This window comes from Conger conger, chromosome 3 (genome assembly GCF_963514075.1).
Source record: "Conger conger chromosome 3, fConCon1.1, whole genome shotgun sequence".
NCBI lineage: Eukaryota > Metazoa > Chordata > Actinopteri > Anguilliformes > Congridae > Conger > Conger conger.
Genome location: NC_083762.1, coordinates 80,507,782 through 80,535,281, shown reverse-complemented (window position 1 = coordinate 80,535,281; position 27,500 = coordinate 80,507,782). Strand labels below are relative to the sequence as shown.

The following is a 27,500-nucleotide window of genomic DNA, read 5'->3' as shown; positions in this document are numbered from 1 at the left end:
CTGCGGCTGCCCCTACAGACTCTGGGCCCTGTGGGGCACTGCGGGAACCTCAAACCCCCAAAACCACCACCAAATGTCAACATTTTAATATACCATCATTTTTTTAAATGCATTAATTCATTTCTATGTTGCCATAGCAGCATTGCCTGGATAGACTCCCACTGGCCGGTTCTGAGAATTAAAGGTAATTAAAGGTAAATATTAAGTTTTTTTCCCCAGGGATCACAGACAGATTGAGCCCCGAATTCACGAACCCCATTCTGCCCTGGCCCCTGGCATAAATCCATGAGCGGGCAACATAATTCAGATTTGTATAGATGGTGTTTCGTGTGGGAGCAGGTCTGGGGCCAGTCCTGTGTAGGGCCACCAGTCCCTGGGGCCAGCTTGTTCTGCCGCTTCACACGCAGCGGTCGCGCCGGCTGACGCACACGCATAAACGGCCGGCCATTCAAGCGTGCCTCGCAGTCACAGCAGTTTACGCGAACGCAGGAATACAGGGTGATGAGACCGGGCAGCCCAGCGCAGACACGCCCTCCGTTGCCCAACACACACTGCTCTGTCCAATTTCAGGACTGCGTCCTGAAGCCTGTGTCCCTACTGACTTTCAGATCAAGACTAACGCTCCGTAACAATATTACGTCAAGTCACAATATTGCATTATTTGTGCACTTTTGATAGATGCCCGCAAATCCTTTGAAGAGAGTAGGCTTATTTGGAATGTCAGTGTTCTAGAACTCCACCGCTTTCCGTCACCAGTAGTGAGTGTGACATCAGCATTAGAATGTTCAGGTCAATAACGTTCTATCTCATTGCACTGTTGTGACCTCACACACGAAGGAGCTGAACGGCAAAAGGCCTTTATTTCCTGCGGCCTCCGTTTGGGCACGGATACAAAGCCAGGAGCCCGTTCGGGATTTGAACTGGCAACCCCCAACATTATTCACCACTGCACTATGATGTCAAAACGCCGCTGTGCTCACAAACTCGAGAGGTCTGAACCTACAGACCCCATTCAGCAGAGGGAAATAATATGCAGAATGCCGGGGCATGGTTGTGTAAGGTTCTCTTTGAAGGGAATGACTCACAGGGTGATTTAAGTGGCTGTATAGGGCTTGTGGGTGACCCCTATCCCCCTGGTCCTTTCTGGCTCTTTGTCTCAGTCTGCATCTCAGCCACTCAACGTACTCATGTGTTCATCTCCGTTTTTTGCACCGACGTGTTGCCTTGTGTTGAATGGATTTTCAAAATCTGGGGCCTGTGCCAGTGGATCTTGTATTAATCATCGAGCTTCAAAATCACAGACGAGTGGTTTGAACGGAACAACCCCTGAACATTCTAGTGCTGATGTCACAGTCACTACCGGTAACCGAAGGCAACGGTGTACGAGAACACTGACTTAGAGCTCTGCGAGAAAAGAACATTCCAGATAAAGCCCACTCTTAAAAGGGTTAAGTGTCTGACCGGGCCTTTCAGGCTGTTCCAACATGAGAGCAGTCACACACTCCCGGCGTGCCCTCCAGGTGAAACACAGGTACACAGCCAACGCTTAATAAGACACAACCATTTTGACTCATTTCAAGAAAAGAACATTTCATTTGTCAATCAAACCAAACAGTAACTTAAAACAAGCGAATATGTTGCACCTGAGTGAAGTAAATCAGACTTGTTAAGACGGGGTCTTTCTGCAGCGCACAGGCCGGTCGTGATGGAGAACACGCAGAGAGCGACTCGCTGCCAGGGTAAGATCCAGTCCCAGGCCTTCCGCTCTGTCAGTTTCACGCATCAGTTACTGGCTCACATTTCACCGAGAGAGGGGAGTTCACATCGCAAAAAACTGTTTAGGGCTCAGACACTCTAACACAGAGATGCTGTAACAGAGAGACAGTAGCACACAGAGATGCTGTAACACAGAGATGCTGAAACACAGAGATGCTGTAACACAGAGATGCTGAAACACAGAGATGCTGAAACAGAGAGATGCTGAAACAGAGAGACAGTAGCACACAGAGATGCTGAAACACAGAGATGCTGTCACACAGAGATGCTGAAACACAGAGATGCTGAAACAGAGAGACAGTAGCACACAGAGATGCTGAAACACAGAGATGCTGAAACACAGAGATGCTGTAACACAGAGATGCTGAAACACAGAGATGCTGTCACACAGAGATGCTGAAACACAGAGATGCTGTCACACAGAGATGCTGAAACGCAGAGATGCTGTCACACAGAGATGCTGAAACACAGAGATGCTGTCACACAGAGAAGCTGAAACACAGAGATGCTGCAACACAGAGACAGTAGCACACAGAGACAGTAGCACACAGAGATGCTGTCACACAGAGACAGTAGCACACAGAGATACTGTAACACAGAGACAGTAGCACACAGAGATGCTGAAACACAGAGATGCTGTCACACAGAGATGCTGAAACACAGAGACAGTAGCACACAGAGATGCTGTAACACAGAGACAGTAGCACACAGAGATGCTGAAACACAGAGATGCTGAAACACAGAGATGCTGTAACACAGAGATGCTGTCACACAGAGATGCTGAAACACAGAGATGCTGTCACACAGAGATGCTGAAACACAGAGATGCTGTCACACAGAGATGCTGAAACACAGAGATGCTGTCACACAGAGAAGCTGAAACACAGAGATGCTGCAACACAGAGACAGTAGCACACAGAGACAGTAGCACACAGAGATGCTGTCACACAGAGACAGTAGCACACAGAGATGCTGTAACACAGAGACAGTAGCACACAGAGATGCTGAAACACAGAGATGCTGTCACACAGAGATGCTGAAACACAGAGACAGTAGCACACAGAGATGCTGTCACACAGAGACAGTAGCACACAGAGATGCTGAAACACAGAGATGCTGTAACACAGAGACAGTAGCACACAGAGATGCTGAAACACAGAGATGCTGAAACACAGAGATGCTGTAACACAGAGATGCTGTAACACACAGAGATGCTGTAACACAGAGATGCTGTAACACACAGAGATGCTGTAACACAGAGATGCTGTCACACAGAGATGCTGTAACACAGAGATGCTGTCACACAGAGATGCTGTCACACAGGGCACTGGCACACACTCTATCTGCAGTCCTGCAGGGCCTCACAGTTGAAGTGTTTTAACACTCTTCAGCCACAGCAGCGCTCTCCTTCAGGCCAGGCAGGAGCCCAGGGCGACTCTGTGACGTGTCCACAATATCCCACGCCTCTCAACTACAACAAGCATCTTAATACCCATCTTCAGACTTTACTAAATAAGTTTAAAATATTGCCAATGAGGAAAGACAGGTTGACTCATTCCACGCTTTGTCAATGAGGTAAGAAAATGTAAAACTTGCCAAGCAAACAGTAACTTAAAACAGGCTAATATTTTAAAAATTAATGAAAAAAAGTCTTATTATGAGACTAAAAACACTTGCAGGGTTATGATGAACACAGAACTGCAAACCAGAACAAATTAATTTAAACAATGTGAGAACACTCCTTGATCTTCTTAACCGGAGAGGAGGTTAGTCATTCCTAATTCATTTTGTCACACTGGGAGGATGATCGGATTAATAAGCAACCAATTATTATGCAAACATCTGCAACAAGCTCTTCAGCTACGTCAACAAAAGTCTTCCTCTCATTTATGATTGACAGAGATGTCCTGACATTTTCCAGATGCTCTAAGCAGACCTGCATCACCACAGCGACAAAACCATGTTTTTTCCCGTTAAAATGACTGGAGGCACTTACGTAACTTAATAGTCGGCCACATGCAATAAAGATTTGCAGGTTCATTTGTCACTGAAACAGGAATGTCTTGCAGGTCCCACAGGGAAATGCTATTCAAACGCAGTGCACCTAGCGCAGCAATGCTATTCAAACGCAATGTACCTAGCGTAGCGCTGTTATTCAAACTCAGTGCATCAGGTGTAGCAATGCTATCCATAGCATATCAACCATAGCTATGCCATTCAAACTCAGTGCTTTAGCCATAGCAACGCTATATCATCCACACACGAGCAAACTGCAGACAAGCACACGTCTGTGTTTGCCGAGACTCCTCGTGGGAAACACGGCGCAAATCTGCACATCACGGCACAAGGAGGGCACTTAAAAACCTAATCCAATTTAGCCACCGCCGCGTTCAGTCCCAGAGGGCCGTGCTGAAGGCCACGTGCGGTGACCTCCCGCGTTCCTCGCTGAGGGCAGAGTCCGATCGGCCTGATGTCTGGACCGCGCAGATACAGATCACACAGAGCCGTGAGTCATCACCACTTCCAGGGCCTCATAATGATACGAACCAAAGGGGGGGAGAGGCCGGGGTCATGTGCCTCACACCCACACTGCCCCCGTGTCTGTACCCAGCTATTCCACATACTTACACATCTGCTCTCTCAGCTACTGACTGGCTGTTCTATCTTAGTTACAGATCTGTTCTCTTAGTGATTGATTGGCTGTTCCCTCTTAGTTACTGATTGGCTGTTCTCTCTTAGCTAATGATTGGCTGTTCTCTCTTCGTTACCGATTGGCCGTTCTCTCTCTTAGTTACTGATTGGCTGTTCTATCTTAGTTACAGATCTGTTCTCTTAGTTACTGATTGGCTGTTCTCTCTTAGCTAATGATTGGCTGTTCTCTATTAGTTACCGATTGGTGGTTCTCTCTCTTAGTTACTGATTGGCTGTTCTCTCTCTTAGTTACTGATTGGCTGTTCTCTCTTAATTACTGATTGGCTATTCTCTCTTAGTTACTGATTGGCTGTTCTCACTCGGTTACCAAATGACTGTTCTCTCTTAGTTACTGATTGGCTGTTCTCTCTTAGTTACACTGAAAATGGACTAAGCAAAAAGGTCAATAGTTATGGAAAGGAGACCCAGGAGCTGAAATTCAGCCGAGAGTTTAACCTGCGTCAGCCAGCCCCTCTCACACCTTTACAGGGAACCCGTTGCATAATGTTGCATCAGGATGTTTTATTCATAGTGAGCTTGCTGCCCCCCCCCATCCCCCAATCCCCCCATCCCCCCTCTCTCTCTCCCTCTCTCTTCCCCCCCTCTTCTCCTCCAGCTCTCCCTCTCCCTCTCTATCTCTCTCTCTCACATTTGCTCTATTTTTATGTGCGGGGGTTTTGGTTGTGTATTTTGAGATTGTTATTGTTTTTCTGTTTGTTAAGGGGCTTATTGGTGAAATATTGAGCGGTGAGAAATACAGTCTTAGGCACCTGTCATTCTGTACAGATAAGATTCTTTCAAAAGTAATGAAATGAACTATCCTAAATAAACGTACTATACATTTCACATTACATTTTAGTCATTTGGCAGAATAGTTAAAAACTGAATCAAATCAATATTTTTTTTGATCACCCTTCATTAAAACTGTATCACTTCTCTGAGATCAGCCAACACTGTCCTGCAGTTCCATAAGACAGTCAGCAGGGAGGTTGTTCCAAGCATGTTGGAGAACAGTTCTTCTGCAGACTTTGGTTGGCTCCTTGCTTCTGATCTCAGACAGCCTTGATCAAGTTTTTATATAAAAAGTAGTCAGTTGCTTACAGTAATATGTAATATGTCTTTTTAAACTGAAATACAAAAATGTCTCTGTAAAATTTTATCTTTTGGAAAATGAATATTTGGAAATCTGAAATGCGTTCTTTTATACTAACACACACAAAAATCGAAACATATATATATAATAAAGTCTAGGGTGCCTAAGACTTCTGCACATGACTGTAGTTTGTCTCGTTTAAGAGTTAAAGTTGAAAAACACTTTCTGCACAGTTACGTAGGGCGTTCTCGCTGGAGTTGATTCGTCCATTTTAAACTTATTTAAATCGACAGAAATTAAATTGAAATACTTACACAGTGTGTCCCCCGCGCTCCTGGTGTAACGTTACGGCACAGGACCAGCGGAGCGCAGTCCATGTGTTTCTATCACGACCGTCCATCTGGACCGTGTCATGGGCTGTTGCACACAGTGCTATCCCGCACGACCCCAGTCACCGACACGTTCAGCAGCACATAACGTGTTCCCAAACTGAAACGCCTAAAAATAACTCAAATGCATACTAGTCTGGGTAGAAAGATATATTTATTTCTTGATTTGGCTTGAATTCCATGTGTGGTTAAAGTGCAGATTCTCAGCTTTATTTAAAGGGGCGTTTAAACATTCTGGTTTCAATGTTTCATTCAATTACAGCATGTTTTATTGAACCTTCAATCCCCACGATTTCATTTGGAAGCTTTAGCCATGTGCGATTTCTTTGATTACAAATCTAAAAATTGTGGAGTCAAACAGAAGAATAAGTCAAAAAGTCTTTGTCCCAAACATTATGGAGCTGAGAGTACTTGGCACAGTACCTGGGCAGGTGATTGTGGTGTGCAGCTTCGTGTGCAGGTCAGAGGCAGGGGGAGGCAAGTCCACAGCACCAGAATGACGCATTCATTCATTGTCAAGGTCCTGCTATTGACTATTCACGATGACACACACTGTCAGCAAAATATTATTCAGCTTTTTTCGCTGAGGATTCCCATAAATTCTACAGACACTTCCCAGAGCCTCCATTCTGAGAATCTACAGGATTAAAAACGTGACGGAATACGGCGGACACCTTGCTGACGATGACGCACATGTCATAGCATCAGATACAGGAAAAGATCAATACAATCACCATGGACTGCCTCATCGATCTCTCTTTTAAATTAAAAATAGGTTCTATTCACAGCCAATGAATCAATTTTTATCAAGTGAGCACGTTTTTTCACTCCCTGACATTTGAGCATATAGGCTACCGGAAGCAGCATCGTTGTTTCAGAAGAGTATATTCAGCTCTCTCTCGCCTGTCAGACCCGGGCAGAACAGTTTTTATCATTCAGTTACGCAGAGTTTGTTAAAAAAAGAAATCCCGAAATACAAAACACTAAAAAAAGGTACCTGGGCACGGTTGCCATAGATACGTTTCGTTACACAGCACATGCCAAATTCAGCCTGTATCACAAAGCGATTGCTGTCCTCCCTCCTCTCCTCCTCTCCTCTCCATCCTCCCACCTCTCCTCCTACTCTCCCTCCCTTTCTCCCTCCATCTGCCGCTGAAACAGAACAGAATGTCTGCCACACGAATAAAGTTTACAAACAGAACCAACATACAAGATACCATAAACACATTCTTGTAAAACTCACTCACTCACTCACTCACTCTCTCTCCCTCTCTCTCCTCTCACTCTCTCCATCTCTCTCTCTCCATCTCTCTCTCACGCTCTCTCTCTCACCTGCTGTTGAATTTCTCCGGATGCTTCTCTCTCATCAGGTGGAAACGGTGTGCGATGGAGGCGTCCTGTAGGGGGCAGCAGAGAGTGATGTCACTGCACGAAGGTCACATGACTGATCCTCCCACTCCACAGCACGGTTGTGTTCGAATAGCATAACATTACATTGCAGTTGTAGCCGACGCTTTTATCCAAATCATCAAAACAAACGTGATTAGACTAAGCAGGGCAGGCCGCGGGGCAGGGCCAGGACAAAATGGCCGCCGCCTCAGGGTGCGATGCTTGGGCCTGAAAGCCCTGGAACGCGGCGCTGGAGAAAAGCGGCACCGTGAACAAACGGTCTTATCTGCGGGAGTCCGGCCTGCGAGACCCGGGGGCGGCCAGGGGGGGAACGATGCCGTAACTCCGCTTCAGCGCCGAACAGCGAGCGAGCCGCTCCCATTGGGCAAAGCCACTGTGAGTCACACACACACGGACACGACCGGGCCTCATTTCTGAAGCTCATTTCTGAAGCTCATTTCTGAGGCTCATTTCTGAAGCTCATTTCTGAAGCTCATTTCTGAGGCTCATTTCTGAAGCTCATTTCTGAAGCTCATTTCTGAAGCTCATTTCTGAAGCTCATTTCTGAGGCTCATTTCTGAAGCTCATTTCTGAGGCTCATTTCTGAGGCTCATTTCTGAAGCTCATTTCTGAGGCTCATTTCTGAGGCTCATTTCTGAAGCTCATTTCTGAAGCTCATTTCTGAAGCTCATTTCCTGGTCTTGTTGAGACGCTGCTCACTAGCTCCAGTGGGTGTTTCAGCCCTTCAATGTAATTCAATGGTAACGATATGGTGAAAATACACAGTCCGTACATTTTCCCCACGAGAAAATGTAGTCGCAATTGTTTTTTTTTTCTTCATTCAATGTCTCCCCATGCGGCAAGTTTTTTAACTTTGTGTAACTGTGTTATTAGAAAAGGTCTGTTTGTCGCAAGACTTTGTGGACAAACCAGGGACAGATTACGTCACTCTCTCTCACGTGGCGAGTGGAGACACACTCTGTAGACTTCATGCCCATATAGCATAACATAGCAAACACTGCACTTCCCCTGCTTTCCACAGGTCCATGGACAGTCAGTGGGTGACGTCCATATGTTTTCCACAGTCTGTGGTGGCACATCAGTAAATGAAGACAGATCATTGTGTTCTCGAGGCTAACGGACACAAATTTAGGAGACGCCAGGCTGTACCAGGGGACAGGCATGATTCTGAAAACACCAAACACACGCACAGATCACTGCAGCATGGGGACGTGTTTTGCACATACAGAAGAAGTTCTTGTCGGACTGGTTAAATGTTTGCATCACAAGGGTAGAGGAACGCCTGAAACAAAACGTGGCCTTTATTTCTTTACAACACGTACTGTATGTGAGTAACGGTGGCAACCTGCGTGAAAACAAGTCAACAGGTTTATGTACAGGGGCTGCATGCGGTCCCAGAGAACAGGCTGTGCCCTGGACTCATCTACCCAGCAACCCCTGAGACAGTCTGTTCTCTCCACAGAGGTCACGAACCCTTGGCGTGAGGTCACAAACGTGTGATTGGACTGTGGCTACGGGCGATTCGAACACTACGGAGTTCTAGAACACTGATTGGGTGGCAACCAATCCATTACATTACATTACATTACATTACATAAGGTCCGCAATGGAGATAAATCAGCGGCCCTTATTGCACTATCCTTCACATGTAAGCTAAGATGCAATCTTGTTATTGTCTTACTTTGACACCAAGATACACGGAGCGACACTTTGATCCAATGCAAATGAGCAATTTTGACCACAAATTCTATTTTTACAGTCACAAACAAACAGACAACGTGACCAATAGAATTGTTTCCCACCATACTTTCATTTCTCAGAGCCCACTTGATTATCCTAAACTGATTTTTGTAGCAGTTGCTCGTTTCCTTCCTCCTCGCAGACAACAATGCCCGTGGACATCGGCTGAAACCGCAGCGTGTCCGTCAGGCCCGTAGCGGAGCCGACCCGGCCGGACTGACAGACAGACGCGCTGTGGGAAGCTGCGTTAACGTTGTCAGAGTCGATTTAACACCAGGAATGTGTGCTGCTCGCTCCCAGCTCACAGCTCCCAGCTCACCGCGGCGTTCAGAAACACCGGCGCTGGAACAGAAGGAGAATATTAATGAATGGATGGCTAAAAGCGGAGCGCCTATTTTTAGAGAGGAAGGCCCGTGCGGTAGGGATCCGTGCCGAACGCGTCGCCCACCACATCCTACACGCCTGTTCTCACGGGCCGGGGGGGGGCAGGCCTGCCGGCTGTCAGGAGACGGCCTCGCGAGATTCTCCCGCCTGATTGGACGGGCGGTCGTGTCACCAGTAGCGACTTCCTGCCAGACTGCAGGTGCTGCGGTCGCCCTCCCGAAAAAACGTCTGTTTGTCGCAACACGTGTTTTAGCCTCTTAATTAGAAACGTTCTCTCTCTCTCTCGCTATATCAGAAAATACCAGCTTGTTTTAAGTTACTGTTGCATTTGTCTAACTCCCTCTTTTTGTATTATTCAGCAAAAAAGTAGCAGAAATAAGACTTCAAGTCTAAATATAATCCCTGATCCCTGTTGAGGCTGACGGGTGAGTGAAAGAGAGCCAGCCCGTACACATGATGCTGCTGTCGCTGTCTCTGCGCCCCCCCCCCCCAATCCTGCAGCGTTATCAGACACACCTTAAACCTCAGGACACCTGTATGCCACACCCTCCTCGTGAGGAATAAACCCAAGCCAAAAACAACCAAGGAAAGACCCTACAGTCTAATGGGGCAGAATTGGGCAGCCTGTAGCCTAGTGGCTAAGGTACATGACTGGGACCTGGAATGTTGGGGGTTCGATCCCCGGTGTAGCCACAATTAGATCCGCACAGCAGTTGGGCCCTTGAGCAAGGCCCTTAACCCTGCACTGCTTCAGAGGGGGACTGTCCCCTGCTTAGTGAAATCAACTGTAAGTCACTTTTGATAAAAACATCAACTAAATAACTGTGATGTAATGTAATATAAATGAAATCTAAATGGCCGTGCTTGTTAAAGGCCATCCTGTCTCATAAACGGCACTTGTTAACAGCTGCGATTCAACAACGGCAGCCATGAACTAATGGGAGCATTATGTCCGTCCATGGTGATAATTTGCTTTGGACCGTTTCCAATAATTTAAAACAGAACTCTCAACAATCTGGTGATTTTCTTTTTACGACGCAAAACCAAACATGAGTTTGCCCTGTACTGGAAATACTGTGAATGCTGACTGTTCTCTTCCTCTCTCTCTACACATTTAAGGGGTGAACATGCAGATACTGTGAACCTTACAGGACAGTACAGCTATGAAAAAGGACTATAAGACATGAGAATTACGTTCCAGGTCTACCAGAGTCACTGAGCTTGATTCGCTAAGACGTTATAAAAAGAGACAAAAAATGAAACATTTCAGCTCCACTCAAATGTATTGTAATCAGCAGAGAGACCCACTGCGAAAAACCTCCGTCTTAGCAAGTCTTCTGATAAGACTTAAGTAAAACACTTATCTCTCAAGTTAAAAAATATTACTAATTGCTTGACAAGTGAAATGTTCTTATTCCATTGGCAAACCTTGACATGAGTCAAGCTGTCTCACCTCATTGTCTTATTGAACAAAAAGGTCAAATAAAATACGATTCTAAGTCCCAATAAAAGTTCTAAAATGCTCGTAGATACTGGCTTGTTTGTTTTTTGTAGTGCAGCGCACTGCTGTTGTAACAGAGGCATGTGACACAGCGAATCTGGGGCAGGCTCGGGGGGTGTTAGCGGCAGTGACCTTTGACCTTCGGGCCTCCCTACCCGCCCGGCGAACTCCCTGACAGCCCCCGACTCTTTACCGCCGTCGGCACGGCGACGGGCTGTTTTCATCCCGCCGTTTGAGCTTTCGCACGTCGCGAGAGAAAGTGCCAGAAACCTCCGGCCTTCTGCCCCAGAGTGCCCCAGAGTGCCCCAGAAAACAGGGGTGAGGGGGGCGGGGGGCGGGAGGCCTAGCAGAGCCCCCCTGACCAGCCTGACATCAAAGCGGGCGATGTCATTCCGCTCTCCTCCCGGAGCTCTGCTGACGAGGGCGATGGCCCTGACCTTCAAACTCTCAGGCCCTGTCCGTCAGACCGCTCGCCACGGCAACCTAGCAGGCCACGCCCTCTCTCCGGGCCGCCTGGCCAATTGACAGCCTCCTGTCTGCCACGCCTGGACGCCACCGACGTCTAATATAATCACCACTGCCGACTGAATCGCCCTTATGAAAATGACATTAATTATTATTGATTTATATCAAGAGTATATCTAGATCCGCAATGGCCATTCCTGGCCGCCATTTTGTGCCTGAAGTTGCACCAAACAATGAAGAAGTAGGCCAAACTGAATGTGGCTTAGTTGGCAAATTGGCAATACAAACACAGGAAACTGCCTAATGTGCCAGTGAGTGAGTGAGTGAGTGAATGAGTGAAGGATGGAAGGAAGGAAAGAATAAATAAACCATCACAAGCCCTTTTCACGTGACACCGCACTGGGAGATGTGCAGTAGGGCTGCTCTGGGCTGCGGGGTTGTGCTGAGTAAGGGTTTAACCTCAATTCAGCGACTCCAGACTGCAGCTCCATCACAACATCACTTGTTAGAGGTGCCATTAAATCCTCTGAAGACGGTAGACATTTTGGAATGTTTTCTGTTCAAAGTTCCAAGTCAGTGTTCTAGAACTCAACTTGCTTTCAATGGCCAGAAGTGATTGTGACATCAGCATTAGAATGTTAGATCACACTTCACAATAAGGTTCCATGAATTGCCATTAATTAATGTAGTTAACTAACTAGCTAATATATTTGTACATCGTTAATTTATGTCAACAACTACATTAGCTAATGCCAATGCACGGATCTTATTCTAAAGTGAGACTGAATGTTAGGTAAAGAACATTTTTGCATTGTCACACCAGAGAGGGTTTAAAAGCAGATCACAGTCCCTCAGCTCTGACTGAGCAGCACTAGTAGACACAAATAAGGCGGAGGCCAGAGGGAGGGGGGTGGGGTGGCGGGGTGTTTTTCTCCTAGCCCAGCCAGGTGTCACTCAGCATGGACATTCATTACCGTGGTAACCCAGCCCGCGCCTGGCAACCCTGGACTTCCTGTCACTGATACTTCCTGTGACCTTCAGCACATGCCAACCGCTAATGCCCCCCCCCAAACCACCCCCCCCCCCCCCCCTCCCCCCACTGGCCCCAACCTCCGCCAGTCCCCATTGGCTAAAAACAGCAGGGTCCGGGTTTTCCCTGAGCCAGCACTAACGCGCATCGGACAGCCAGAGTCCAAACTGGGCGGCCTGTCCAAAACCGGCCGGGATTAATAAGTTATTGACACCCGAGACGGAAAGCCTCAGACAAGCCAGCACCAAGACCCACCCTGCGCCTCCCCTAAACACCCCTCACCCACCGCCTCTAAGGAAAACAACTCGACCGGTCCAAGCGGGGTCCCGGCCAAGGAGGAAGGAGCAGATTCCCTGCAGGCCGCGGGAACGCCGGTCCGGTTTCCAGCGTTCCCGGCGTTCCTCGGAACGGTCTCCTTCCGGAGGATTCTGCGGCCGATGCAGACACGGGAGCCGTGTCTCACCTGCGCGCACACGCGTGTGCGGTTTATGAGCCGGGGGGCCGCGTGTGTGAACGTCGCTCGGGAGAGAGAGAGAGAGAGAGAGAGAGAGAGGGAGAGATAGAGATAGAGAGAGGGAGAGACAGGGAGCTGACTCCATTGAATAAAGCACACCACCTTGTGCATGTTGGAGAATAAAGCTTATGTCAAGCTTATGGTATTATTGTTTTAGTTTACAGTATTTTTTGTGCATATTTATCAATGATGCCAATGATTCTGGAACTGGTACATGGCTGACTACATCCACTGAATAAAACCACTCAAAAAATGGAAAAAAAGTGATTTATCAAAGATATGAAATCATGAAGTATTAATCACAAAAGATTCATTAAAATGCAAACGCATTTGACTAAACTTAATTTACATTCTGTTTGAAAGTATGAAATAGATGTTTTGGTATCATAGTCATCTAGCTGCAGATATCCCATCTAATGTATTTCTACAGTTTGTGTGTTCATGTGCAGAGCGCCTTGATGTTACGCAATATCTGTAACGTCACCAGCGAGATGATTACAATACCAGCATTTCCTTTCATACGTTCTATTAGAAGTATCGTCTAATGCATTTGACATTTTAAAGAACCTATTGTGATATCATGTGATTATGATTATGATTATGATTATTATTATTATTATTAGGTTGAATGTGCTGTGAGGATGAACCCTAACAGAGAGACATGCTCTGGCTCCACGCAGTTCTGCGGCCCCGACCTTCGACCTTCCCTTTCGTTTTTGGGAGAAACCTCCCCCCGCACCGTGCCGGTGATGTAACCCGCGGCGCCATGGCAACCCGGCCTTGAGAAGATGTGACACTGAACGAGACGACGGAGCTGAATATTCAGCTCCAGATGACCTCATCGCACGCATGAGTCAGGGCCCACATTTACACCAGGCAGTCATCGCCTCCCCGAACGTGCGACCATCTGCGCGCGACACGGAGCGCAGGCCAAACCCACCATCCACAGGTACCTCAGCCCTCACACACACACTTAAAACATGGTTTACTACTTTACTGCTCAATAAGACAACAATAACGCCAATGAGGGAAGAGTGTTTGGCTAATTTATGTTATGTCACTGTTGGACTTCTCAAGCAAACAGTAACATATGAAAAATATTTAGTACCGGAGAAAAATATATATATACAAGGGCCTCCTTAAATATATACAGAATGGTCTGACAGGTTTCACATACACAGATTAATCTTGGTCCTGGACTAAATCTGAATCTATTATTAGGACTAGGCTTAATCTGTGACACTAGGCCGATATCATATCTTGGCAGATTTCTATCTATTTGGAATAACAACCACACATATTCATCCGTTTCCAGACAACGGCCTGAAGCGTCTAAATCTGTCACGAGCGTCACGTGTTTGAGTGGAAACAGTGGCAATGTGGAATCCTGACACAAACCCCCTTCACAAAAACATCTCTCTGTTGTAACCACAAACTGCTCATTGTCCTGCTCCTCCAACTTTCCTTCTGCTCCCCCGCCCCCCCCCACCGGCCCCGCCCGCAGCCCCCACAGCCCCCCCTCACAGAGAGACAGGCACAACGTTGCGTGGGGCTGTCAATGCTGGGCTTTGTCAATTATGTTCACCCGCCGTAGCTTAACATTCTCACAACGCTCTCACAACGTGCCCTGCCATGCAGCACAACGGAAATGCTGGCCTTTGTCGTGTATGTGTGTAAGTGTTCGTTAAGCTTCAGTCCACCCACCGGGGTGTAAGAGTCTTAGAGTAACGTTCCCTCCAGCGCAGAGATAAACTTGCAGGAACGCTGGGCATTGTAACGTAGTGAAACGTTCTCATAACGTTTCCAGTCATGAGGAGACAACATTGCGGGAATGCTGCAGGCACTGTGACACAGTGAAACGTTCTCATAACGTTTCCTGCAACGCAGCGCCGCCGGAAATGGCGGCCAGTGCCAAGCAAGCGCAACCCAACGCAGTGTAACGTTCCCGTAACGTTCCCGTAACGTTCCCACCGCAGTGTAACGTTCCCGTAACATTCCCACCGCAGTGTAACGTTCCCGTAACATTCCCACCGCAGTGTAACGTTTCCGTAACGTTCCCGGCAACGCTGCGGCAACCCAGCGGGAGTGGCGGGTGGAGGGAAGCCGGTGCCAGGCCAGGGAGGCGGGGTTATATAACACCGCCGCGGTGCTAACCGCTAACCGCTAATCCTTCCGCCGACTCGCGCCCCCGCGCCCCCGCCCACCAGCGGCGGGTATTTCTGCTCCTCGCTGCTCCTCGCTGCTTCTCGCTGCTCCTCTGATGCTCCTCTGATGCCCCTGGCACGGAGCGGCGCGTTCACCTGCGCAGCGGCTGAACGTGCGCCCGGATTAGAAACATCCAGAAATAAGAGTGTGAGCTCCTATTTTTACCCAGAACTGGAGAGCGGTATTATTACGGCGCGTGGGCTGTGTGGAGCAGCACCGCGCTCTCTGGGTTCTGACAGTCGGAGCGGCTCGGAGAATGAAATCCGGAAGTGGCTGACTGTGACGCCAGAGCCCACACTCTGGCAGTGAGTAAACCTCCGACACGAACCTGACAGACCAGGGTCAGGCAAGAGGCAACATTCATGGCCTGAGACCTGCGTATGACCTGCTGGTTAATCATAACATAACACAACATAACATAACAACATAACGTACCAGCGAGAACAGGCCACTCAGCCCAGCAATGCACGCCTTCTCCTGCCCCTAAGTGTACGTACTGCTTAGTGTGCCTCAAAGCCAAACAGTGTCAGAGGCCTGGTCTTGAGTTTCTGCCTCCACTACACGTCCTGTGACATCATGAATCTATCAGCTGGATGGGGGCTTATGGGAGGAATAATCACCATCACTGTGGGGTTTAATGGACAAAATGGGTTATGGTAAATGGGGAACGGACTGCATTTATATAGCGCTTTTATCCAAAGCGCTTTACAACTGATGCCTCTGTGTTGGGATTAGGGGCATCACAGGGGTATCAGGATGGCAGGCCAGTGTGGGGGGGGGCAAGCACCATAACAACTGCCCCGTTTAACTAAACGGTAAATGGATGGCATTTCTCATCTTAACTGTGCTGTCTGACAGTCGGAGAGAGCTCACCTTCTCCACAGCTGCACATCTCCTAAATAATGACCCAGACTGGGACCTGCGGCTAGTCATTTTCTACCCACAACTCAAGTCTAAACTTTTGCCCAATTTGTCGTGAAAACTGCTAACTTGACAACCCTGCCAGAGACCGGCAGGCAGGTCAAACAGGGCAGAGAGAGGGAAACACGTGCTGTTGTCACTGTGCACCCAGTGCACTTTAACACACGCACCAGCAATGTGACCCCTCGGGTCAAAGGTCACGAGGGAGGTCACATGACCCACGAGCCCGGGGGGGTGAGGCAGGCTTTCCGGAGCTTTCCACGGTCAGGACCTGGATGTCCAGAGGGAGCGAGGGAGGGAGGGAGGGGAGGGGAGAGAGAGAGAAAGAAAGGGAGGAGGGAGAGAGTCCTGGCATGTTGTTTATGTATCGGGGAAGCTCCCTCGAGGGACCTCCCTCTTTTGGGGTTCGGTGTACGACCCATATCGCAGGAGCCTATTTATACTCACCCCCTTTCTCACCGTGAGACGACAGCTCTCCCCATTTAGACATGTTCCTGACCGGACCAACTGCCGTTTTTAAACCCGCTGGACCAACTGCCGTTTTTAAACCCGCAGGACCAACTGCCGTTTTTAAACCCGTCCGACCAAACAGCCATTTTTAAACCCGCTGGACCAAACTGCCATTTTTAAACCCGTCGGACCAACTGCCGTTTTTAAACCCGCTGGACCAACTGCTGTTTTTAAACCCGCTGGACCAAACTGCCGTTTTTAAACCCGCTGGACCAACTGCCGTTTTTAAACCCGCTGGACCAACTGCCGTTTTTAAACCCGCTGGACCAACTGCCGTTTTTAAACCCGCTGGACCAAACTGCCGTTTTTAAACTGGCACTGCAGAAACGGAAGCCCCAGCTCAGACACGCTCCCCACAGTGCGCTGAAATGTCCCTGCGGTGACGGGTAGCGTGCGTGCTAACAGCCACCTCCTGCAGGGCCCGCACTGAAGGCACACGCCACTCCAGGCCACGCTGCCCCACCACCACAGGCAACCCCCCCTGTCTGCAACTCTACTCAACTGCCTTCACTCAACGGCCACACCATACTGAAGATGACACAATATTATTTTGTAATATTATTTGATACTGTTCACAAATAGGCTGTTTGAACGACTGTTACTGCATCCGTAGAACGGCATCTCGGCCGACCGACATCCCGGATCGAAAACACCCCCCATTTTATAGCACAGACTCCGTCACTGTGCCTGGTGTTTAACTGCAGCTTAGGCGTCGGTGCTGTCCACACACACTCCTGAGGAGTTAAATTGGGCATGTGGGTTATTCACGGAGACAGTGTGTGACCTCACCGTGCGCCCACCGCGGTTATTGCATTAGGGGATAAGAGATAAAGGTTGCCCGGCAACCACAAAGTGGCTATTCAGATGCTTTTTCGCCGTTAAAGAAGAATGGCGGTAATTGGATTTGGCCGGCGTGCGTAATGGCTGGCCTCGGATTAACCAGATGAATGTGAGAATTGTTTTACTCGAGCCAGCAGGTGTCTCCTCTGTAACCCACTTAAGCCGTTATGGAGTCCATGAAATGGAGAATTCAATACCGCTAATGCTAATGCTGATGCACAACACTTTGAGAAATTCTTCTGAAAACTATGGGCACACTGCAAAAATCAAAAAGACATATTGAGACTTATAATCTTATTTCTTTGACTTTTTAACTTTTTAAGTAAGGCAAAAATATAATAAGTTGAGACAGTTAGACTCATTTCAAGATTTCCCAATGGAATAAGAAAATTTCACTTGTCAAGGGAATCTCATCTCAATATTTACCATATAAGAAAAATGATCTTGTCAAGCAAGAATGAACTCAAAACAACCTAATATTTTCTACTTCAGAGAGAGAAAAAAGATCTTTTTACAAGACTAAAATGCTGAGAGAGTCAGTTCCAGTGCCATGGTCTCGTAATGACACCTGAAATCATATTTCTTTCTCTCGAGCAGAAAATAGCAGCTTGTTTTAAGTTACTTTTTGCTTGACGAGAGAAATTGTCTCTCCACATTGGTCATTCTTGAAATCAGTCAAACTGTCTCACCTCATTGGCAACCTTTGGAAAAAAGAATAAAATGGTTGTTAAGATTGGCTTATTTGTTTGCTTTTTGCGGTGTGTGTACATACACAAAATGAGGCCCTGCTTGTGGCCATGGAGGGGGGGGGGGGGGTTTGGGGGGGGCTTGCTGTCCCAGGACAGGAGAGTGCAGGGGGCATTCATACTGCGTGCTCATGCCAGTCCAACAGAGCGATCTATGATCCCTGTGCATCTGGGATCGGCTTGTCAGCCTGCGGCTCGTTGGGCTTGTTGTACACAGTGCACAGTGGCCCTGGCCTGACAGGTAACGCTTTAAGATGCAGACAGGGCCAGTCTGGCCCTTTCTACTGGAGCTGAGCGTGGGTGAGTCCTGCAGGTGTGCTCGATAAGGGGGCAAAGGGGCCAAAACACTTTTCCATTGTCAGTGGGTGATGTAACACACTGCAAAAAACCAAGAAATGACTCAATCTTAAACATGCATTTTAGTCTTACTGTATTAAAACCTTATTTATATTCCTAAGATTGCCAATGGGGTGAGATAATTTTTGCTTGACAAGTAAAACTGACTTAAAACAAGCCAATATTTTCCACTTGAGAGGAAATAAACAAGATTTTATGTCCCATTACAAGACTAAAGCACTTGTTGAGACTTTTTCTGCAGTGCAAGCACTTGGTGTGTGTCGCCCTACAGCCTCACCACGGCGATGGTGCTGTTCTACGAGACTAAGACGCTGGTCTCCAGCCTCACCACAGTGATGGTGCTGTTCTACGAGACTAAGACGCTGGTCTCTGGGCCTCACCACAGTGATGGTGCTGTTCTACGAGACTAAGACGCTGGTCTACAGCCTCACCACAGCGATGGTGCTGTTCTACGAGACTAAGACGCTGGTCTACAGCCTCACCACAGCGATGGTGCTGTTCTACGAGACTAAGACGCTGGTCTCCAGCCTCACCACAGTGATGGTGCTGTTCTACGAGACTAAGACGCTGGTCTCTGGGCCTCACCACAGTGATGGAGCTGTTCTACGAGACTAAGACGCTGGTCTCTGGGCCTCACCACGCCGATGGAGAAGTAGTTGTTGACGATGGTGTACGGCACGTCGTCTCCTTTCTCCTCCTTGTTGTCGGGGACGATGTCGATGTTCCAGCGGTCCAACACCATCTCCGTGCTGTGCTCAATATCCCGCAGGAACTTCAGCAGATTCCCACCCTCGTAACCTGAACAGAGAGAGAGAGAGAGAGAGAGCGAGAGAGAGAGAACGAGAGAGAGGGAGAGAGAAGGGGAGAGACAGAGAGAGGGGGGGAGAGAGAGAGAGAGAGGGAGGAAGAGAGAAAGAGCGAGAGAGGGAGGGAGAGAGAGCAAGAGAAAGAGAGAGAGAGGGAGAGAGCAAGACATTTGATGTCCTTTAATGAAAATCTAATTACAAAATCAGGAGAAAAAAATAAGAATACCTCCTTCATCCTCTTCCCCTAACACATTGATCACACACACACACACACACACACACACACACGCATGGTTTGGATAGGTTGTGTGTGTGTGAGAGAGAGAGAGAGAGAGAGAGAGAGAGGTTTTTTTCCCATGTTGCTGTGTTCCTTTTTTCACATCCTTGGCAACACAATAGTACAGGTTTTTCATGCCAATAAATCCTATTGAATTGAACCGAATTGAATTGAGCGAGAGGCAGAAACAGAGAGAGAAAATGAGTCACACAGCTCAAATTGAGACATATTCTACCCAGAGTTCTCTTCAGCCGTGCCCCTAGCCCTGTTGCTTGATGGCTTACATGATTGCCTATTTGGGAATTATTACTTTATTCTCTGTATTAGATTGGAGCTTTAGTTTCTACCATCTTCTCAGAGAGTGAGCTAACCACCTCAGTGGATAGCAAAACATCACCTAACACCACGTGACACGTTCTGCTCTGTTCAGCCGAAGCAAGCCTGTGACCAATCACACGCCAGCACTGCTGCCAGTCTCCCCATACTGGCCAATCAGAAAGTGTCCCCACACTGAGTGGGGTTAGCCAGCGCTAGCTGCCGGGGAGCTGGCTAACTGTGTGCATCACTGAAATGGCTTTTTAAAAAGGAAATACATGCACATAGGCTACGGCTCATGAGGGTCTCAACCTGGTTCATGTCGCCATGACAATGAACCGGTGACCTCCGGACATGTGCTCTGGGTCTGCGGGCCCCACGGCCCCCTGGGAAGGAACGCTGTAATTACCTTAATGAATACCAGGGTGGGGTGACATCATGGCCCTCAGATCATTATCTGTGGCTGGGGATGTCACACTGAAGTCCTCAGGGACACACACACACGCACACACACACACATACGCACACATGCAATCATACTCACACACACACATACGCACACACACACACACACATACGCACACATGCACGCACACACACACACACATACGCACACACACACATACGCACACATGCATGCACACACACATACGCACACACACACACACACATACGCACACATGCATGCACACACACACACACATACGCACACACACACATACGCACACATGCATGCACACACACATACGCACACACACACATACGCACACATGTATGCACACACACACACACACGCACAAATACACACACACACATGCACACACACACACGCACACACACACACACACACACACACCAGCGCTGTGTCCCTATGAGCTAAGCATGGGTGATGACATCATTCAATCCTCCACAGACACACGCATGTGCGCACACATACACATGTACACACACACAGGTACACAGACAAACATACACGCATTCACATTCACACACACATAGGTCCATACACACACAGAGACACACAGAGACACACACACACACACACACACGCACAGTGTGACGCACAGATGCAAACACACACCGCATAACCTTTTCATGTTTTCAGCTTTTCAAGCCATTCACAATTTTCTCATTACCATATCGCCGTTACCCTAAGGTGGATGTTTTCAGGTTCCTGAAATATCAGACCAATGTTTCAGGGCTGACACTCTAAGAATGAGGCTATTATGAAATAGTAGGAACAAGATGACTGCTTAAACCTCAAGAGACAACGTGTCGACTACTGGAAATACACAGAAAATGAGCCAAACGTCCCTCTGTTTATTCTGCAGCATGTCCAGCAGTGTAAAGTGGCACAATAAAACCCGGTGGTGTATTTACAGACAGCCTAATCTACACGGTGAGTGTGTGGGTCAGCCTCTCCCACAGTGCACGGTGGAGAGGGAATATTCCGGATGTTTCCAGCCCTGCGGATGGCAGCAGCCCCTGCAGTGTGTGAACACAGGGGACGCGCAGCGACCTCTCCACGGCTCTCCCCAGCAGCGTAGCACAGGGATGGGCAACTCCAGTGACCCTGCCTCAATCAGCTAATTAGCCAAACGCACCGCGACCCATTCACTCGCAAATCACACCACAATGAAAACGCTACAAAGCCAGAACATTTATCAGCTGCTGTCGACATCACGGAAGGTGGCTAAAAACGACAGATCATGTAAACGAGGTTGGACTGAAGTGCAGGTACCGATAAGGCCCGCCGTGCCCAGCCCAGAACAGATGGCTTTGGATGAGTGGGTTTCATTGGAGCGGGTTTGGGTTGGTGAATCAGAACCAGAAGGCCCCACAGCGCCCCCTATCTGTGCCCCACCCGCCCTGTCACTCACCTCCACCCCAGCGAAGGCAGCGGGCGAGGTCGTTCCCCGTGCCCAGGGGCAAGATGGCCACAGGGGGGTGCCTGGAGAAGTTAGCCTTGTCTGGAGAGAGAGAGAGAGAGAGAGAGAGAGAGGGGGGGGAGAGGAAGGGAGAGAGAGAGGGGGGGAAGGGAGAGGGAGTGGGAGAGAGAGAGGAAAGAGAGAGATAGAGAGAGGGGAGAGGGGGAGAGAGAGGGAGAGAGAGAGATGGAGGGAGAAGGAAAGAGAGAGAGGGGGAGAGATGGAGGGAGAAGGAAAGAGAGAGGGGGAGAGATGGGGAGATGGAGGGAGAAGGAAGGAGAGAGAGAGGGGGAGAGAGAGTTTTACTGTTACTTTTTTATTGCTACTTATATTGTGTTTTTTTCTCCATATTGTCATGTTCCCTTTTTTCATCTAACAAGCTTTGGCAGTACAATCGCAAATCTGTCATGCCAATAAAGCATATTCAACTGAACTGAATAGAGAGCAAGAGAGAGAGAGAGGGAGAGAATCCATATATATTCAGAAAAACTAGGTCATGCAAATCAATCCTTCAGTCTGTCAATAATAATTCTAAAACCATGCCCAGCTGAATGCAAGAACATGGAAGTCATACTGGATTGTATTAAATTAATTTTTCTTTTCTCAAATTTTCATAAATTAAATTTTTAAGCACATTTCTTTTGTCTACTCAGGATGAAAAAAAGACTGTGATTGCTCTGTGTAGGAACAGTCTCCATGTTCACATGAAATAAAATTAAGCGTGTATCTCTTCAAAGGCGGTCAATCTTCTCTGAATACTTCCAGGACTCAGCATGTGACACTCAGACACAGTACAGATACAGATTTCACATTCATTTATTCACAACATGCTGCTTGTGTTTGCAGCAGTGATAATATCCTGTCGTTGTTGCTTTGTGGCAAAATCTATTGGGGGCAGATTTTCATGTGGCTGGACTTCAATGTGATGATTGTTTCTGATTCAAACACATTTCACTGAGGTTGCCTGGTGTATTGTGAAAGCCTCGGGTGTAAAGTGCAAACCCCGCCTTCTGGTCCCCTTCGGTGGCTCAACTGCACCAGGCAAGATCAATCGAGCACGATGAGTGAGTGTGGTGAGTGTGATGAGTGTGGTGAGTGTGATGAGTGTGATGATGAGTGTGGTGAGTGTGATGAGTGTGATGAGTGTGATGAGTGTGGTGAGTGTGGTGAGTGTGGTGAGTGCGGTGAGTGTGGTGAGTGTGATGAGTGTGATGATGAGTGTGGTGAGTGTGATGAGTGTGATGAGTGTGATGGTGAGTGTGATGAGTGTGATGAGTGTGATGATGAGTGTGGTGAGTGTGGTGAGTGTGGTGAGTGTGGTGAGTGTGGTGAGTGCGGTGAGTGTGGTGAGTGTGATGAGTGTGATGATGAGTGTGGTGAGTGTGATGAGTGTGGTGAGTGTGGTGAGTGTGGTGAGTGTGTGTGGTGAGTGTGTGTGGTGAGTGTGAGTGTGGTGAGTGTGGTGAGTGTGTGTGGTGAGTGTGTGTGGTGAGTGTGTGTGTGGTGAGTGTGGTGAGTGTGGTGAGTGTGATGAGTGTGGTGAGTGTGGTGAGTGTGGTGAGTGTGTGGTGAGTGAGTGTGTGGTGAGTGTGGTGAGTGTGGTGAGTGTGATGAGTGTGGTGAGTGTGTGGTGAGTGAGTGTGTGGTGAGTGTGGTGAGTGTGGTGAGTGTGATGAGTGTGGTGAGTGTGGTGAGTGTGGTGAGTGTGGTGTGTGTGGTGAGTGTGTGTGTGGTGAGTGTGGTGAGTGTGGTGAGTGTGATGAGTGTGGTGAGTGTGATGAGTGTGGTGAGTGTGGTGAGTGTGGTGAGTGTGTGATGATGAGTGTGGTGAGTGTGATGAGTGTGGTGAGTGTGGTGAGTGTGGTGAGTGTGGTGAGTGTGTGATGATGAGTGTGGTGAGTGTGATGAGTGTGGTGAGTGTGGTGAGTGTGGTGAGTGTGATGAGTGTGGTGAGTGTGGTGAGTGTGGTGAGTGTGGTGTGTGTGGTGAGTGTGTGTGTGGTGAGTGTGGTGAGTGTGGTGAGTGTGATGAGTGTGGTGAGTGTGATGAGTGTGGTGAGTGTGGTGAGTGTGTGATGATGAGTGTGGTGAGTGTGATGAGTGTGATGAGTGTGGTGAGTGTGGTGAGTGTGTTGAGTGTGGTGAGTGTTGAGTGTGGGCGTGTTCGGGGGCGGACTCAGGCGGCAGTACCGATGCAGTCCAGGATCCAGCCCACGGTCCCGTCCCCTCCGCACGCCAGCACCCGGAAATCCGGAACGTCGTGGAAGAAGTTGAGCCTGGAGGGGGGGGGGGGGGGGGGGGGGGGGAGCAGTCACGCCTCAGAACAGCACTGTCACCAGGGCGTCACATGACCAGGGTGTGGCCTCTCCCCCCTCATCACCGCGGTCACACTGACCCCCCCGCCCCCCCGCCTGGCCCAGCCTGTAAGAACTGTCTCCTTCAAAAGGCCTTTCATCTGGGGGGCCGAGCCTTTCATCCCCCTGCAGGGTCTGAGAGCAGCAGACATCGCCCTCTGCTGGCGCTCATTAGAATACCAGCTGCATATTTTTATTTTATTTCATTTGCATTCTTTCAATTAATTAAACACTGCGATGGACCGGCGACCTGTCCAGGGTGTATTCCTGCCTTTCGCCCAATGTATGCTGGGACAGGCTCCAGCCCCCCTGCGACCCTGTTCAGGATAAGCGGGTTAGGATAATGAAAGAATTAATGAATTAATTAAACACACCAAAAAGCACACCCTACCCATCACACAAGGTAAAGACAAATAGACTCTATCACACCACCCCAGACCGAGACCAGCTACATATTCGACCCACAAAGTAAATGAGTCAGTAAAACTTTATTTATGTGGCACGTTTCTGTGCGCACGGGAACAGAGTGCTCCAGGCCTGCCACAGCTCCCCTCCTCTCTGACTGCCTCAGAGACCCTCCAGATCCCAGCCCTTAAACAGCCAATCAGAGCAGCCTTTTCCTCACCCAAACACCGTGTCATCGCACCATTACATTAGTAATTAGTAACGGGGTAGGTGCAAGCCCTAAACACCTTAGCGAAAGCATAATGAGACAACACCAGTGCTGGTAGTCATAACAGTCCATCACATGATCAAAAGCCAGCAGTCCTCCATATTCCCGCTCCTTTCTTCTTCTGTGGTGAGCAAGGAGACTCTCTTCAGTGTGTTTCTGAATGAGGTGTTCAGTGTGTGTCTGTAGCCCTGCTGTTCAGTGTGTTTCTGAATGAGGTGTTCAGTGTGTTTCTGAATGAGGTGTTCAGTGTGTGTCTGTAGCCCTGCTGTTCAGTGTGTTTCTGAATGAGGTGTCCAGTGTGTTTCTGAATGAGGTGTTCAGTGTGTCTGTAGCCCTGCTGTTCAGTGTGTTTCTGAATGAGGTGTTCAGTGTGTTTCTGAATGAGGTGTTCAGTGTGTGTCTGTACCAGGGCACAGTTTGTCCTCACGCGTGTGTGGGTTGAGTGTGTAGCACCGTACCACACACTCCATGTGTGAGCTGGATCATTTGAACATTTAGTTTTATTCTTTTCTCTGGCAGGGTCTGTTTTTGGCGTGCAGTTTCCACGGGAAAGATGAAGGAAACAACAGGCCATGCCCCTTTGTGTGGGACACGGATGGATTTTACCATACCTAATCTGAGCCCAATATGCCAGCACACAGACGAAGCGGGACAGTTAATTTTCGCAGGAGAACCTGGACACCCCTGATCTCTCAGTAAAGGAGGTTAACATCCCCCGTGGAGACGCTGGAGCCGTTCCACCTCCTCCTGGTTTAGAGGAGCGCTCGGTTTCCGTGTGGCGGATTAGCCTCTGTACCGCTGGGGACAGACTGCGCCTCGGACACGACCGCAGGGGGACGTGGGTAATGAGAGTGATGGCAAGAGGAAAGTGAGGGAGGACTTCACAGTAATACACCTCTCTCTCCTTTCTCTATGCTAAACTATCTCTCGCCCTCTTTTGTTCTTTCTCTCCCTCTCCTCCCCCTCTCACTCTCGATACACAACTATCTCTCTTTCCCTCCCTCTCTCTCTCTCCCCTCTCTCCCTGTCTCTCTCCCTCTCTCTCTCTCTCACTCTCCATCTCTCTTTCCCTCTCTCCTCTCTCTGTCTCTCCCTCCCTCTCTCTCACTCCCTCCCTCTCTCTCTCCCTCTCACTCTCCCTCTCTCTCTCCCCTCTCTCCCTGTCTCTCTCCCTGTCTCTCTCCCTCTCTCTCTCTCTCTCTCTCTCTCTCTCTCACCTCTCTCTCTGTCTCTCTCTCTCCCCCTCTCTCCCTGTCTCTCACCCTCCCTCTCTCCCTCTCTGCAGGACACTGGGGTGGTTAATCAGCACTCAGAGGACGGACCAATGAGACGTCCTGTGAGGTGAGCAGGAAGGTCATGTGACTCACCCAGCCATTGGTCCACCTCGGTCCAGGCTGTAGACCTGCCGTGGGTTCAGCAGGTACTGGAACTTCCGCAAGACCCTGAGAATACGTACACTCAATCAGTCACAATCACACACAATCACACACACAGACAGGTACTGGAACTTCCGCAAGACCCTGAGAATACATACACTCAATCAGTCACAATCACACACAATCACACACAATCACACACACAGACAGGTACTGGAACTTCCGCAAGACCCTGAGAATACGTACACTCAATCAGTCACAATCACACACAATCACACACACACAGACAGGTACTGGAACTTCCGCAAGACCCTGAGAATACATACACTCAATCAGTCACAATCACACACAATCACACACAATCACACACAGACAGGTACTGGAACTTCCGCAAGACCCTGAGAATACGTACACTCAATCAGTCACAATCACACACAATCACACACACACACACACACACACACACACACAACACACAGACAGGTACTTCCCCAAGACCCTGAGGATACACCCAATCAGTTAATCTGTCATTCAATCAATCTGTCAGCCAGAAAATCAATCAATCTGTCAATCAATCAATTATTCAGTCAATCAGTCATTCAGTCACTCAAGTAATCTCTCAATAAATCACTCAGTCAGTTAATCAATTATCCTGTCAGTCAATCAATCAGTCTGTCAGTCAATCAAAAGCGATCATGCACATATTACATTATATTAATTATTTAGCTGACGTGTTTTTCCGAAGCGACTTACAGTTGATTTACACACACACACACACACACACACACACGTCCCCATGTCCTTGACAAGTGTATGCTACATTATGTGGAGTCTTCATAATGCACTCTGTCATGTTTGTGTTACTGTGTTCACTTTAAAAACACACACTGCTTACGGTGGTAATGAATGCAAAGACATGAACATCACAAAGTCAGACAGAACCATTCTAACCCTGATCACATCTCATTACATAGAGGGGTGATTTCAGCCTGTTCATTTTTAAAATTAATCTTCAACGAGAAGACAAGGAGAAGGGAAAATAAAACCTTTTCTCGTTCACAGTACTTTGGGATAAACGGCTTCCTCTCATTCTCATTGAGAATTGTATGATAAAACAGCGATAATAACAGACAGGAATAGAATGTGTCATTATTGTGATAATTGAATGTCTGGGCCGTGGCAATGCTTTTGGCAAGACCT

The 27,500-nt window shown here is 48.3% G+C and overlaps 1 protein-coding gene across 1 annotated transcript in view; it reads right to left on the bottom strand.

Annotated features, from left to right (window-relative positions):
- The window catches only part of LOC133125237 (diacylglycerol kinase beta), an 82,229-nt gene that overhangs the window by 17,503 nt on the left and 37,226 nt on the right, over positions 1 to 27,500 (bottom strand). The window contains 5 exon segments of the mRNA XM_061237002.1: positions 7,282 to 7,346; positions 19,210 to 19,370; positions 21,851 to 21,940; positions 24,088 to 24,173; positions 26,292 to 26,366. Of these exon segments, the coding sequence (XP_061092986.1) occupies positions 7,282 to 7,346; positions 19,210 to 19,370; positions 21,851 to 21,940; positions 24,088 to 24,173; positions 26,292 to 26,366 (477 nt within the window).